General features: G+C 46.2%; 1 protein-coding gene across 3 annotated transcripts in view; it reads right to left on the minus strand.

Moving 5' to 3' along the window:
• The window catches only part of PIAS2 (protein inhibitor of activated STAT 2), a 92,693-nt gene that overhangs the window by 18,779 nt on the left and 59,037 nt on the right, over positions 1-14,877 (minus strand). For all 3 annotated transcript variants that reach the window (XM_077463054.1, XM_077463053.1, XM_077463052.1), the window contains exons 9-10: positions 7,534-7,694; positions 6,936-7,069 (exon numbers count right to left, since the gene is read on the minus strand). In XM_077463054.1, coding sequence (XP_077319180.1) covers positions 6,936-7,069; positions 7,534-7,694 — 295 coding nt within the window. The remainder of the gene's footprint in view (positions 1-6,935; positions 7,070-7,533; positions 7,695-14,877) is intronic.

Consider the following 14,877-nt stretch of genomic DNA (forward strand, 5'->3'; position numbering starts at 1 on the left):
GTGCAGATGCCAGTACTGGTTGCACGGCTGACCCCACAACCATATATAACCATATACATGGAACGAGCTACTGCCTCAGCCCTCCTGTCCGTGGGATCCTTAAATGCAGGCGTGTCCTCTGTCGGGAATCGTGGTTACTTTGTTTAACCTGGGATACTGGGGGGTCCACGTCCGGAGGAGCCGACCACTTTTTGAGAAGGATCTCCTAGAAGGGGTAACGCACCGCCATGTATTTGGGGACCGAAAAGGTCCATTGCGGCCGACCCTATTCCTTGTAAATGAAATAAGTCAGAAACGTGAACACCTTAGGTGAACGTGCTGGCTTGCGGGACCCGCTACCTCAGCAGAGGGATCTGCTGGCTCCTGAATCTTCAGGGTATCACGCACAGCTGTGATATGTGCTCCAGCAAACGCTTTATCACGCACAGACGCGGACGGGGGACTCATCCTCACTGTTCGAACGGTCCTGGTCAGCATCATCTGAAACGACAGAGCAGGAGTCCAAGGGCACTGCACATTCCGCAGGCGAACCGGTTGCAATTGCCTGGATTTCAGGGGGGGGGGGGGGAGAAACACTAGTTTCTGAAGCCATGCTGACCCTACCCTGTCTGCCACCCAAAGGGGACTTAGGACAGTGACGGTCCCATCCTCCTTACTGCTGCTGGCTGAGGGGCTCTTTCCCACAGGACTCACCACTCTGAAAGGTTCTGTGCTAGCCAGCAGGTAGTGCCTGAGGTCTCTGTTGGCTCCCAGGTGCAGAGGAATCAGCTCTGTGTCGGTGGAAGCAGCTGCTAATGGCGCTGAAACCGCTCTGCAATGTGCCCAGGCTCAAAGAAAATGAATAAAACACAGGGAAAATGGCCGTCAGAGCACAGGAGCACATGCTGCAGCTAGAGAACACTGAAAAAAACGTGTTCAGGCTTCCAGAAAATGGCCGCCGGCATCCAGTATAAGGACAAATCACAGGGAAAATGGCTGCCAAAGCCCAGGAGAGCATGTTTTCCCTTGCCCACACTTAAGATGTCCACTGATGCAAAAACCATGAGGGACAGAGAGAAAAAATGGCAGTGAAGCAGCGCTGCAAAGGACACAGGTACAGCCTCACAGGCACCTTCCAGGGACATGAAAAACAGGACCCAGGACACAGCCAGCGCAGCCCCCCCGGTGAGAGCCCCTGCACAGACACACACACACACACACCACTCTGCAGCATCCCCCGTGGGGGGGGGGGGGGAGAAGAGAGGGAGGTGAGGGAATCTACCTCCCAGGGAATGCCCAGCTGCTCAGCCCCACCGAAGCGTTGAGAGCTGTACTTACCAGTCCTGAAGAGCTGGGAGACATTCCATTACAGACCCACTCTGATCAGTACAAGGTGGCTGCTAGCCCGGCACACTGTGACGCAGACATCAGTAGCCTGGTCATATATGTGCCCCCCGGAGCATAAAAGCTCACCGACCTAGGCAGGCTGGAGGGTTGTTACCTAAGGGACTGCCCCCTGGGCAGAACTGGAAAGTTCTGTGTTTTACATAACATGAAATGCCTAGTATTCTCCTAAATGTGGGTGTAACAACACAATGGCTAAGAGAGGAGCTGTGTCGGTCTGTGAATATAAGAGAAAAGGTACAAGTTTCTTTTACTTTCATGCATTCTATGCATGAATGTAAGAAAACCTTCTACATGCAGCCCCCCCCCCCCCCCCCCCAAATACTTGCCTGAGCCCAATCTCTATTCAGCCATGTGCACGAGACCAGGCTCTCTCTATCTTCACTGGCCAGAGAAGCAGCAGCGAGAGCCAATAGCTCCAACTGCTGTCAATTACAGCCAGTGAAGAGAGAGCGTGGGCGGGGCCTGTCCACACTCCATGTGCCAATGTAAACACGGAGCCTTCTCAGGAGCAGGTATCAAATAATAATCAACAAGGCCAAAAAAAGAAAAAGGGGGGGAGGATATAAAAAGCCACTAACCGATAACGTCAGCCGATAACGATAACGTCAGCAGACCTCTACCGACACGTTTCATGCACATTCCCAGGGGATCCACCCATCATCGCAGCCACATCCTCATTTTAGGAGCAGTGACTTTTTATGCATTTTTTTCTTTTTTGGGGGAGGGCTTCATTTGATTTTATGCTGCAGCTTATGAACTCAATTTTAAAATAAAAGGCTCCCCCGTTAGTGAGCTTTTTTTTTTTCCCCACAGTGCTTGATCCCACTGGAGACCATCACTCAATCAAAACACCAGAGCAAGAGGACTCTTCACTTCATAGCAACGGTCTAAAGCCAGTACGACTGTTGGCCAACCGAGTGTCTGATTTTTGTCAAAAGGGCATGTGCCAGGATCTTGTTGTGCATACTAACGGTACACAATTGTCGTGCCACAAACACGAACGTAGTGACATACTACGAGGAATTTCAGCTCTTGAGTGCCACTCTTTTGGACCCCTTCTGCTAATTTCGTGTTTGGTGAGCATTGATTCCGAGCATGCGTGTTTGTACTTTCGACTTTTGTGCGACGGATTTGTGTACTGACCATACGAAATTCTGACTTCAATCCGTTGTCCGGCAAAAATTTACTAGCCTGTCATCCAACATCTATTGGCCGAAAGGAGTGTACAAACGGTAAGGTTTTAGGACAACAGTCTGCCAACATTCATATACAGTGTGTGCGAGGCTTAAGGCATATCGCTGTTTGCCATCTGGTTAGGGTTTAGATTGGTGGAGGTACATGGTTGTGACAGGCCCTTCCCAAACACATTGGGTGAAATGTGTTTATTTGATGCTGGATTTTTTTTTCTACTTTCTGGAGAGTGGTTAGACATCACAAATAGTTGAAATTACCCTGATATACACAGATTTCTTTTGAGTCAAGGTCATATAATTTTATTTAGGGACTTTGTTCACACAACATGACTTTTGCATATTAAAATCACAGTGAAGCGCTGCACAGCCCTTGTTTTTATTCTTGTTGTCCAGACACCACCTGCCAGACAGCATAATTTAGCCTTGCCCTTGCTGTCCACTAGGTTAAAATGGAAGGTCACATTTTTAACTTGTACCTAGAAGTAAGCCTATAATAAGGCTTACCTGTATGTACAGTGAATATCTCCTAAACTTCCAATTTTTTTTTTTTTTTTTTTTTTTTTTTAGGAGACATTCACACAGCATGCAATCAGTGACGCCACTTAGCAGCCCCGGCCATTCATACAGCCGGAGTCCACAAACCTGGAAGGAAGACCAGGTGAAGATGAAAGCTCTGGAGGGCTCTGTGTCCAGGTAAGTGTCATAATGTAACCTGCGGAAGGCACAATTTCTTTTTTTAATTCATTTTTCTTGTGGTTTACTACCGCTTTAAAGCTGTGTAAGCTTGGTTGAGGCCCCCACCCCCACCAGTCTGCTGGTTTAACAATGAAGCCATAGCAGAAGCACCCCATGCTCAACTTTTTTTTTTAAATATACCTAAAAACATAGAACTTCTGTGGTCGGGACGCCTGGCGGCCTTTAAAATGATGGTATTACCTCAATTAATCTAGATGTTTAGGTCACTCCCCATCCCTGCCCCCCAAAAGTACTTCCTTAAAATCCAATCTATAGTGAACAGATTCCTATGGAAAGGGGAAAAAAGCTAGATGGGCATTCAAAAACTCGATAGCTACATGGACAGCAGGGGGAGTGGGACATACCCAAATTAGGGACTATTACACGGCCTCAATTCTGGCACAACTGAGGTCTTGGTTCCCTGAATCACCTGTCGAGATGGTTTGACCTAGAGGAGTGTCAAATCCCCAACAACAATCTCCACACTTACTTACTGGCTAGTACATCCCACCGTACTCATACCACCTCCTTGGCTCCAACGGTAACAGCATCACTACAGGCATGGAAATGACTGACTAACCAAAGCTTTAAGTCCCCTACCTCTACACTACCAATCCCGCTCGCTTGTCTAACTGAGCTAATCCCAAACTCCACATTTCACACTGGGAGCAAAAGGGTATAACCATCTAGAAGACCTTATGATAGGCCCCGCAACGAAAACATTCAGAACGTTACAAATCGAGTTTGGGTTGGAGAGGAATGAATACTACAGATATCTTCAAATTAACCATCTACTTAGCACCAACCCCCCACCACCCCTACACCTTCCCTGGAGGATAATCTTATATCTTACTAAACCCACCACGAATATTAGAGGCATTTCCTTATTTTACAACGCTATAGGTGACAAATCAACATTCACTAAATCCTCTGGTGTTGTGGCTTGGGAACGAGACATGGGCATAACCTAAACCTTGGAACAATGGCGAACGGCAACACAGATGACATATGCCTCCACCAAATGCATTAACCTGTGGGAACTATCCCAAAAAATCCTACTGCGCTGGTATTTAATGCCACATAGAATTTCCAGGTTTAACCCCAATTCCTCTCCATTCTGTTGGAGGAAATGTAATAATATAGGCACACTGCTCCATGTACTCTGGGACTGCCCGATTTTACGCACACTATGGGACAAAGGTTTCCAATTAATTTGAATAATAACGAAATTTCACCTTCCCAACACTTCAGGCATGGCTGTGCTATCACTTGGCATGGAAGTGATCCCCAGAAACTTTAGAGTAATAGTATCCCACATATTGCTTAGTACTAGACGGGTAATTACAAGGCATTACAACTCAGGGCAAACTACTCACAGCACAGGACTTGTGGAAACCGCGGACTGACTGGTATAACACAAAAGGACTTGAATACTTATGAGGTACAAGACTTGAAACTTGTAAATGAGCAGCGGAATGTAAATCAGCTTAACCAAACTCCGACTTTTACGTTTCTTTTATTTTTATTATACTTCTCTTTATACTTTCATTTTTTGTATATTTTGTTGTTCAGTCATTTACCTAAGCTTTATTACTTAGTAGTATAATTATCTATTATGCTTACGCTGGCGACATCAGTTGTTCAGAGTTAATGGAACTGTATCTGAAACCACAGAGCTCATTCACTAACCTCAAGGATAAGCACATTTGAATAAGACTTATACGAGAACCCTTCCAGCGCCCTGGGGGGGGGGGGGGGGGTCGGGTCTCCCGTCCCTAAGGCAGAGCAAGTGCCCATTGGGGGTGCCGAGGATGGGATTGACCTCCCTTCCTACGGAGAATATCTGAAACAGGTATAACGACTCGATGTCGGAATTCTTTTTTGCACCAAACATAATAGGATGTAATGACCGAGCACTTCTTCTGTTGTATTGTTTCTCATTCTTTATATCAATATCCTGATAGGCGCTAATGTCATTTCTTATCTTTGGAAATTTGTATGTTTGTACTTTTTCTTGAAAATTTTATAAAAATTATTGAATCTAAATATACCTAAAAACCATGCATAATCCTAATGTGACCATGCGAGGTGGCTTTGCACAGAAGAGAAGTTGCCCTTTACTCTATAAGTAAAACAGTAAACAAGTAACTTTGTACACACAACCAGGTGCAAAATATAGTCTGCTAATCATTAACAAAGTAAAAAAAATAAAAAAAAAATGTACCTTTCTTTGGAGATGTATTTGAACGGGTCAAAACAGTGCGATGAGCAGTGTCACAACTGAAGCATACGTGCCAAAACATTCAGAGAATGAACAAACCTGTGTTTTGCTATCTTAGGCCGCGTACACACGCGCGGACTGTTCGCCCAACTTTGTCCGTCCAACAGTTTCAGCAAACAGTCCGCTCAAAATTAGCATGGACGGACATGCCCACACACGACGAACGAACAGTTTGCTGAAACCGTGCGCGATGACGTGAACAGCACGTACGACGGGACGAAAAATACGACGTCCTATACACTGCATTATAGCTTTCGGCGTGAAAATCCTTTCTGAGCATGCGCGCAACTTTGTTTGACGAACAAGCCTACACACGAGCGGGCTGTCCGCTGAAACCTTGTTTCAGCGGACAGTTTTTCGGAAATTCCGAAAAACCTTGTCCGTCCAACTGTCCGCTGAAACTGTCCGCTGAAAGCCCACACACGAGCGGACTGTCCGCCCAAACACTGTTCAGCGGACAAAGTTGGGCGAACAGTCCGCCCGTGTGTACGCGGCCTAAGTCACGCTTAATAGAAAACATGAGAACTGTAAGCATGTGAGATATAAACAAAGATATGTGGGGGGAAAAAAAAGGGTATGTGCAAAAGTAAAGCATGCTGCTTTCAGGAAGCGGAAGAGTGGTCCATACATATTGTGCGGGTTGGTTTGCCAGGAGAGGAATCTCACACAGATGGTTCTCAATTGTGCATTTAGCGGTTTGCCTGTTTTACCGCTAGACATTCAAAGTGTTTGGTCGGCGTGGAGACTACCAGATAGACCATCCATTAAGCCCACGTTCACACTAATGCAGGTTTGAAATCGCGTTAGTTCAGCTGAACTCGCACAATTTCAAACCAGCAATGCAGTCCAACTTCTGGGGTGATTTGAAAGACATCTGTGCGGGTTCATGCACAGATGTCTATTCCAGTGTTTTTCAACTCCAGTCCTCAAGGTGCCCCAACGGGTCATGTTTTCAGGCTTGCCATTATTTTGCACAGGTGATTCGATCAGTTTCACCGCTTTAGTAATTACCGCAGCCGTTTCTGCTGTGGGAAATCCTGAAAACATGACCTGTTGGCGCGCCATCAGGACTGGAGTTGAGAAACATTGGTCTATTCAAATAGCCTCAGAAGTCACCAAAAGTAGTACAGGAACTACTTTTGGGAATCGTTGCGGCACCACACCCATTCGAACAGTGCCATTACCAGCAATAATGGCTGATTTGGCATACGATTCGACATGTCAAATCGCATGCCTAATCGGCCCAATGTGAACTTGGGCCTAGACACCTGTGCAGAAAGGCCTCGCAAAGAATCTCAGCCCCCGTATGGTGATAGATAGTTCTCAGAAGAAGCTTTTACCTTCAATGTGTGGATACTGGGAGCTTGGGGAGGTCAGCGGCTCTTTTTTGGGTCTCATGGGGCACCAAGACCCGTCTTCCTGAAACTGAATCTCATCCACGTCTGAGCACTGGTTTAGAATCTCCATGAAAAGCCTGGGAAATCACAATACATAAAGATCAGATTACATCTGGTTTATAAAAAAAAAAAAATCCTAATTCATGTCACACAACAATGTATTCATATCCATCCTGTTATGCCTGGATTAACCACTGTACTTATGGGAAATTTTCCATCTGTAGCGGTTTACAGTAAAACAGAACGATACGCAATGTGTGCTGCAAAATAAGACTGGGTACAATGTATACTTCAAAAAGCTGTATATAATTTGGACAAAAGTTGACATCTAGATAGAAAGGTTTATAAAGCATTAGCAGGCATTTCAAATTTTGCTCATATTATATACCCCAACTTATGTGAATGTACATTACGTGAGAATACACCTCTCTACCACCTCTGCTTGCCGTATAATGTAAAAAGCTTCTCTAAGGATGAGGGCCTGTGCCAACACTTCCTGCATGGGTATGAGATGTCCCTACTCACACCCACACATACGTACCCATCTAATATGAGACTTTCATAGCTGGCTTTCTTATCACACACAGGGCAAATCCAGGTGGGCTTCTTCTCATTCATCTGCAGGTAGAGGGCGGCATCGAAGCACTGCAGGTGTGTGCAGGTGACTGCTCGGCAAGGAAGCGTTAGTCTCATCTTCCCAAGCTGGAGAGCAGGTAAAAAAAAAAAAAAAAAAAAAAAACAACGCTCATTAAAAATAAATACTACTAAAATGACAACTGTTAACCTCCCTGGCGGTATGATTCAGTCTGGATTTAGGTGCTGAAAGCGGTACAATTATTATTATTTTTTTTATCGTTTTTATTAAGTTTTCATTGGCATACAAATTTGCCCACGCAGGGGCCAAACATTTCCCACACAGGGGCAAACCTCCAAATGCGGTACCGGCCACAAAAGGACACATTCTCATAATACACAGTCTGCCTCTGATGCAGCAACGGACTGCAACAGGGCAGATCAACACAAACACAACCTTATCTAGCTATACCCCAATGTGGGGAGAGGGTATTGCAGGAGGTTCTGTGCTAAGTATTATACTTACAGGATAAAATAACATAGGAGCATTTGGGTCAACTTATCATCATACTATAACCTTAATGAAGAATTATGGGTTATTCACTACATCAGTTGCCGTAGTGATATCATCCAACCAGCAGGTCCACACCTTCTCAAATTTTTGTGGGCAACCCCTGCTCGAGTAGGTGGCCTTATAGAGGGGCAAACTAGCGTTCACCAGGTTTTTCCAGAATTTGATAGAGGGGGTGTTAAAGAAGCATCCGAGTGGGAAGACCAACAACAGGTAGCAAGGCCAGTTGCTGATTTAACCCCTAATCCGGCTCTGGACTCACAGTTCCGAGAGGATCGCAAACGTATGCTGACATCCATAAGGAACAGTGCCCCTTCCCTGCCCCAACACCAGTCTCGGTTACCAGAAGGGGCACCGGTGATGTATGTCGCTTTTACCCCATCACAAGCAGCAACCTTAGTGACAAGTCTGCCTGACCCAGAGAAACAGCCAATGCTCTTCTACCGCAGGATAGTGCAGATACAGGAAACTTACTCAGCTGCCTGGAGAGACTTGATCAGCCTATGCCAAATTAAAGCAGGACATGTCTTTTGGCCAGTCATGCAGACAGCCTTCAATGATGCCTGCCTGGCAAGTGCCACTTCTTATACCTCAGGCTTGGAGTTCTGTGCACAACTCCGCGATTGGGCAAAGGAGAAATTGGCAGATCAGACCACCACAATCCAAGATATTGCCCAAGATAAAGGGGAGTCTGTGGAGAAGTATCATGCTAGACTCATACAGGCCTTTGAACATCTGGGCTTCTCCCTCTATGAAAAGACACACACACACACACGTGTTATCATCTGCTTTTGTCTCAGGACTCAGACAGGATATCAGAAAAAGCCTGATGGTGGCCCGCCCTGAATATCGCTCAATGAAAATGTCCAATTTACTGTTGGTGGCCAGAGGGATAGAAAACCAAAAAGGAAAAAAAAAAAAAAAAACAACGCCCCTCATGGTAACACAAGACAGAGATCCCGCCTACACTCGTTCACCACCACTGCCCAATACCAGGGAGAAGATCATCTGTTACAACTGTGAAAAGCGGGGTCACATCAGAAGAGTATGCAGAGCCCCAAGATATCCGGGACAAGACAGGGATCCCCGCAAAGGGCAACGTGGAAATGAACCTCCACCACCACGCCCTAGCTCACGCTAGGAAATGGGCAAACCCGTGTCACCCCTTATGACAGTGTCCTCAAATGAGACTGGGGGACCCCTAGCAAAGGTCACGTTACCTATACAAGGAAAACCTACCACTTTTCTCATTGACATAAGTGCAGCCAGGAGTGTGTTGAGGGCTGAGGACCTGCCTGATAATTCTTTCCTTTCCACTATTGATGTTTCCTGCGTGGGAGTGGATGGGGTGCCCCGCTCCAGTCCACTCACTGAGCCTCTCCAAGTGAGGACATTTCCTGATTTGCTTACCAGATTTGTGGTGTCCTCTACATGTCCCTTGAATCTACTAGGAGCTGATGTGCTGTCCAGACTACAGGCGTCAATCATCTTCACACCTGAAGGGGGCGGTGAAGTTACATACTCCCCTATCCTTGGAAGACTCATCTGCTTTGTATTCTCTGCCTCTCCTGATGACACTTCATGAAGCAATAACTCCAAGTTCAATACCGCAGGAAGTACTTGACAGAATCCCTGTGTGCCTATGATCCACAGGACCGGAAGACAACTGTCACTTAATGGTGCCACCAGTTTCAGTCAAGCTCAAAGAGGGCACATCATTGCCCCGGAAACCACAATACCCCCCCCTAAAGTTAGCTCAATCTGCAGCTATTTTGAAGCATGTCAAGGCCCTCGTGTCAGATGGAGCCCACCCTGCGCATCTCCATGCAACACACCTCTGTTATCTAGGAAGAAGAGAACCCCTAAAAGAGAACAAGCTGGTTGCGGGGGTGTCCCTGACTGCAAAGTACCTCACAGTGGTGGACCATGCAAACGCTCTCTTCAGTGTCCACCCTCACCCCTCATGCTGGTACCTTTTGCATTCACCCACGAAAAGACAGCAACGTACCCAGACAGTTATGCCAAAAAGGGGCACAGAACTCTCCAAGCTAGTTTGCAAACGCTATGGCTATCATCCTTGACACATAACAAGAGGATCACCTGGAAGTGACTCTCCTCCAATATGTTGATGACCTTCTCCACTGTGCAGCTGACTTACCCACTGTTGAAGTCACCTCAGAAAGCCAGTTGGGCTATCTTGCCACACAGGGTTGCGAAGCCTCAAAGCCCAAATTGCAGTGGTGCTCAACATCTGTAATTGTTCTTGGACACTGTCTTGTCCCATGGGACAATACACCTCACTGAAGACAGGGTGTAAGCAATCTCTGACATCCCACTGCCACAAGGCCAGAAGCCCCTTCATTCCTTCCTTGGACTAATTTCGTATTGCAGAGCATGGATTCCAGAAGGCTCCCTACTGATGCAAGCTTTGTATGATACCCTGAAAGCAGACCCCTTCCAGATGTCTCCTGAAGCAATATCCAACTTTGAGGCCTTCAAGCACACAATCTTTGGTGCTAGGGCTCCCAGACTACGACAAAACGTTCAAGCCCTTTGTATCTGAACATCTGGGACATGCTACAGGTGTACTCGCCCAATCACACGGCATCTGCCAATGCCCTATAGGATATTATTCCTGTCGGCTGGATGCGATAGCAAGAGGAGGCCCATCGTGTCTGTGAGCTGTCTTTGCTGCACAAGCCTTGTTTGACAAAACTTCAAACTTGGCTCTCGGACTCTGCCTTGTTCTGCTTGCTCCCCATGACATTGCTCCCATACTCCACCAAGATCCAGCCGAAACATCTGTCCATTGCCAGACACTTGAGACTCCTGTGTTTCTACCTTCTAGACAGCATTACTCTATAACGTTGTCAAACACCGAAACCTACCACCCTTCTTCCACTTCTCGAGGGGGATAAGGAGGAGGAGTCGAGTCTTGACTTGTCACCCCATAACTGCATCGAACTAATGCGGCTGGAAACCACGCATATCCCCACCGTGAGTGAAATACCCCTGCAGGATCCAGGTCACCACTGAAAACTCGGTTCTCCAAACTGAAACCTTACCGCCGGTGATGTCTGCACAGGTGGCAGAGCTGCAAGCACTTACTACAGCATGTAAATTGGCAGAGGGAAAAAGAGCCAACATTCATACGGACTCAAGATATGCTTTCAGCGTTGCCCATGATTTTGGTGTTATCTGGAAGGACAGAGGGTTCCTAACGGCTGCAGGAACACCTGTGAAACAGCTCAGCCATCAAGGACTTGGACGCCCTGCTTCTCCCAACCCAAGTGACTATTCTAAAAATAAAAGCACACAACAAACTCAACTCGAAGGAAGCTTGAGGCAATCTAGCCAATTCAGCTGCCAAACAGGCAGCCAGTGGTCCACGGGAAGTGGACAGCAGGGTGGTAGAAGAAGACCACTCCATGCTTACCCTACAGACTCTCCCAGTGGACAGAGTTTATCTGAAATAATTACAGGAAGCAGCAAGTCCGGATGAGAAGGAAAGCTGGAAAACGGAGAGGAGGAACTCTCAGAGATGGACTATTCGAGTGCAGCAAGAAGCCTTGTCTACCCAGGAGTATGTACCCAGCCATGGTGCAATGGGGAAATGGAACTGCCCACTTGACAAAGACTCTTATGAACTTATGAGTTACTTCATTGACCAACAACTTCTGCAGATCATGCACTATCTGCAACAAATGTAACCCAGAATGTACAGAAAAGGCACAGAAGAAGCACCTGGCAAAAGCTCTTATACCCCTTCCAGAGGATACAAATTGATCACTCCCAAATGTCAAAGGAGTGACAGATTCGAATACGCCCTAGTGGAGGTGGACATGACTGCCAGGACCACAGCTAAGGAACTACTGAGTGAGATAGTATATAGATTTGAGGTCCCAGAGGTGATAGAGAGCGATCAGGCCCAGCCTTCACAGCAACCCTTACAAAAGATTAGGGCAGCACTGGGGGTTCAGTTGGCTCTACACACCCCTTACCACCCTCAAAGTAGCGGGAAGGTAGAAAGGATGAAAGGGACACTAGAAAAACAGGATGTTAAAGATGGCCCAAAAGACTAACATGAGTCGGCCAGACAGTTTGCCCATTGCCCTGTTCAGTGTCAGACACACACCCCGGGGGAAATATGCCCTATCTCCTTATAAAATTTAGTTTGGTTCAGCCCCCAGACTTGGCTGTCACTTTCCACAACAGTTACAGTTGCAATCTGATGTGTTGACTAATTATGTAACCGCATTATCACGAGAATTAACCCAAATGCATGTCCAGGTGTTTTCTTCCATTCCAGATCCTGAATTAGATACAGGAACACACCAACTACTACCTGGAGATTGGGGGCTGGTAAAGAAATTTGTGAGAAAACATTCTCTTGAACCCAGATATGATGGTCCATTCCAAGTTTTGCTGACCACAGCCACCTCAGTGGAATTGGCCGGGAAGAATACCTGAATACACGCCTCCCACTGCAAGAAAGCTCCACCCCCGAGGACAAGATCCCACCCACTTCATGACGACCATGCTGCATATCCTTTTTCTGTTTGGTCTAGGGGGGAGGCCCAGGAGGTGGTCATCACAAAAAAAATAAATAAATAAATAACATAATTACATTTTGGTACAACTCTTCAGGTACACATGTGACCACCTTTACCTTTGATTACTGTGACATAGTACCTTGTCCGTTTGACTCTTTCATGGCAATGCCATTGGTACAGTGACAGCCCTGTTGGTAAGGTGAGACATCCCTGATGGTAATGTGCGTTTTACAGACAGTTACTGGGGCCAGAATTGTGGTTCCTGGGAGGGACAGTGGGTTGGAACATAGGACCAGATTAGAGGGTATCTGGACCGGTGAATGTGCCCTTGAAAAGGTGATTATGCCACTCCATATCCTAGCAGAAGATACCCCTGATACATACACTGACCCAGCACACAGTCAGAGGAGGAAGCGAGCAGCTCTCTCCGGAAGCTTTGACCCTCATGTGTACATAGATGCTATAGGGGTCCCAAGGAGGGTCCCTGATGAATTCAAAGCCAGGGATCAGGTAAAAGTTGGTTTTGAGTCTTTGATCCCCATAATAACTGTTAACAAGAATGTAGATTGGATCAATTACATATATTATAACCAACAAAGATTTGTGAATTACACTAAAGATGCCCTCCAGGGAATTGCTGACCAGTTACCCCCCCCACTCCCTACATGACATTCCAGAACCAGGTGGCCTTAGACATGGTGTTAGCTGAGAAAGGAGGTGTCTGTAAAATGATAGAAAAAACGGGGACCTGTTGCACCTACATTCCTGATAATACCGGCCCAAATGGTAAAGTAACTTTAGCTATAAAGAAACTAGAAGATTTGTCATTGGAGTTGAAGAAGAACTCCGGTATTACAGACCCATGGGATCAATATTTTAGCTGGATGAGTGGGTGGCAGAAGGTGCTCGCCCAGATAGGGGTAACGGTACTAATAATCCTGGTTCTTTTACCCCCCGATTGTATGCTGTATTCTACCTTTCGTAAAGAAGTTAATGAGCAAGGCTGTAGAAAACAGCCCACCTACATTTCTCCACCAAGAAGAAGAGGACCCTCTTATGATGGAGGGTGACAAACCCTTCACTCCTCTACAGTCACTCCCTGTCCAAAATCTCACAATCCTCTAGGGTTATAGGGGTAGATAGCACCTTATTGCCCTTCTCCAGCTGTATCGAGGGGGGTAGTGAACTAGTTGCTGCCCAACTCTATATACAGCTTAAAAAGAGTTGCTGAGGAGAATGGGCCAGGTGAGTAGGACCTTTAGATGAGGGACAGAAGAAAATAGCCATTTTAGGGGGGACTGTTAAGGAATCCAATGTACATAATGATAAATCAGAAAATGTCTATTTGCTTATGTGTATACATGTTCCCATGCTCCTTACTTATTATGTAGCATACAGATTGACCCTGTTCTGCAGGAAGATGGCGTCTATACCCTACATCCCACGCGTGCAGAAGAATGCATTCGAGATAAGAAAACCAGCTTCAACCAAACTTCAAGCATCAAGTTTCTTCATTTCTCTTGTATTGTAACCAATAAGATGTACCAATTAGACTGACATAGTAATGACGTATCTTTCTGTATAAAATATTAACACCGCCCACGAATAAATCAGTATTTAGAAGTAGCCTGAGCTGAACATATCTCAGAGAGTGTTTACTTCTAATGTGCATGCACATTTATACTTTTTAATTAGAAATAGCAGCAGATAACCAAGAACTAATTTATAGTTCTTATCTATAACAGGGGGAGACGGTTGTTTCCTGGTCATGGTGATGGCCTTGCGTGCATAGTACAATAACAAGGATATGAGTTTTCCTAGCCCTGAGGATCAACATTTGCTCCACTAGCCCCAGCAGACAATATTTAGGATCATAAGGGATACTAATCTTAGTAGTCTTAACTATCACCAGGAGAACCTCCTTCCAGTAACATTCAATCGCTGGGCAAGTCCAGAAAATGTGAATGAAGTCTCCTGGCCGATAGGAGCAGTGCCAGCACGCTGGGGAATGTGTCGGCGACATCTGATGCAGTCTGTGGGGCGTGTAGTGGGCCCTATGAATAATTTTGTATTGGACCAGTTTGTCCCTGGCTGAAACCAAAGGGGAGAATGGAAAATCCCAAACCTCCCTCCAGTCATCGTCATCCAGCTCCGGTATGTCCCCCACCCATTTCCTGCGGAGGGAGGA

This window comes from Lithobates pipiens, unplaced genomic scaffold (genome assembly GCF_037356315.1).
Source record: "Lithobates pipiens isolate NorthernLeopardFrog02 unplaced genomic scaffold, aLitPip1_a1.2 Scaffold_3, whole genome shotgun sequence".
In the NCBI taxonomy this organism is placed as follows: Eukaryota; Metazoa; Chordata; class Amphibia; order Anura; family Ranidae; genus Lithobates; species Lithobates pipiens.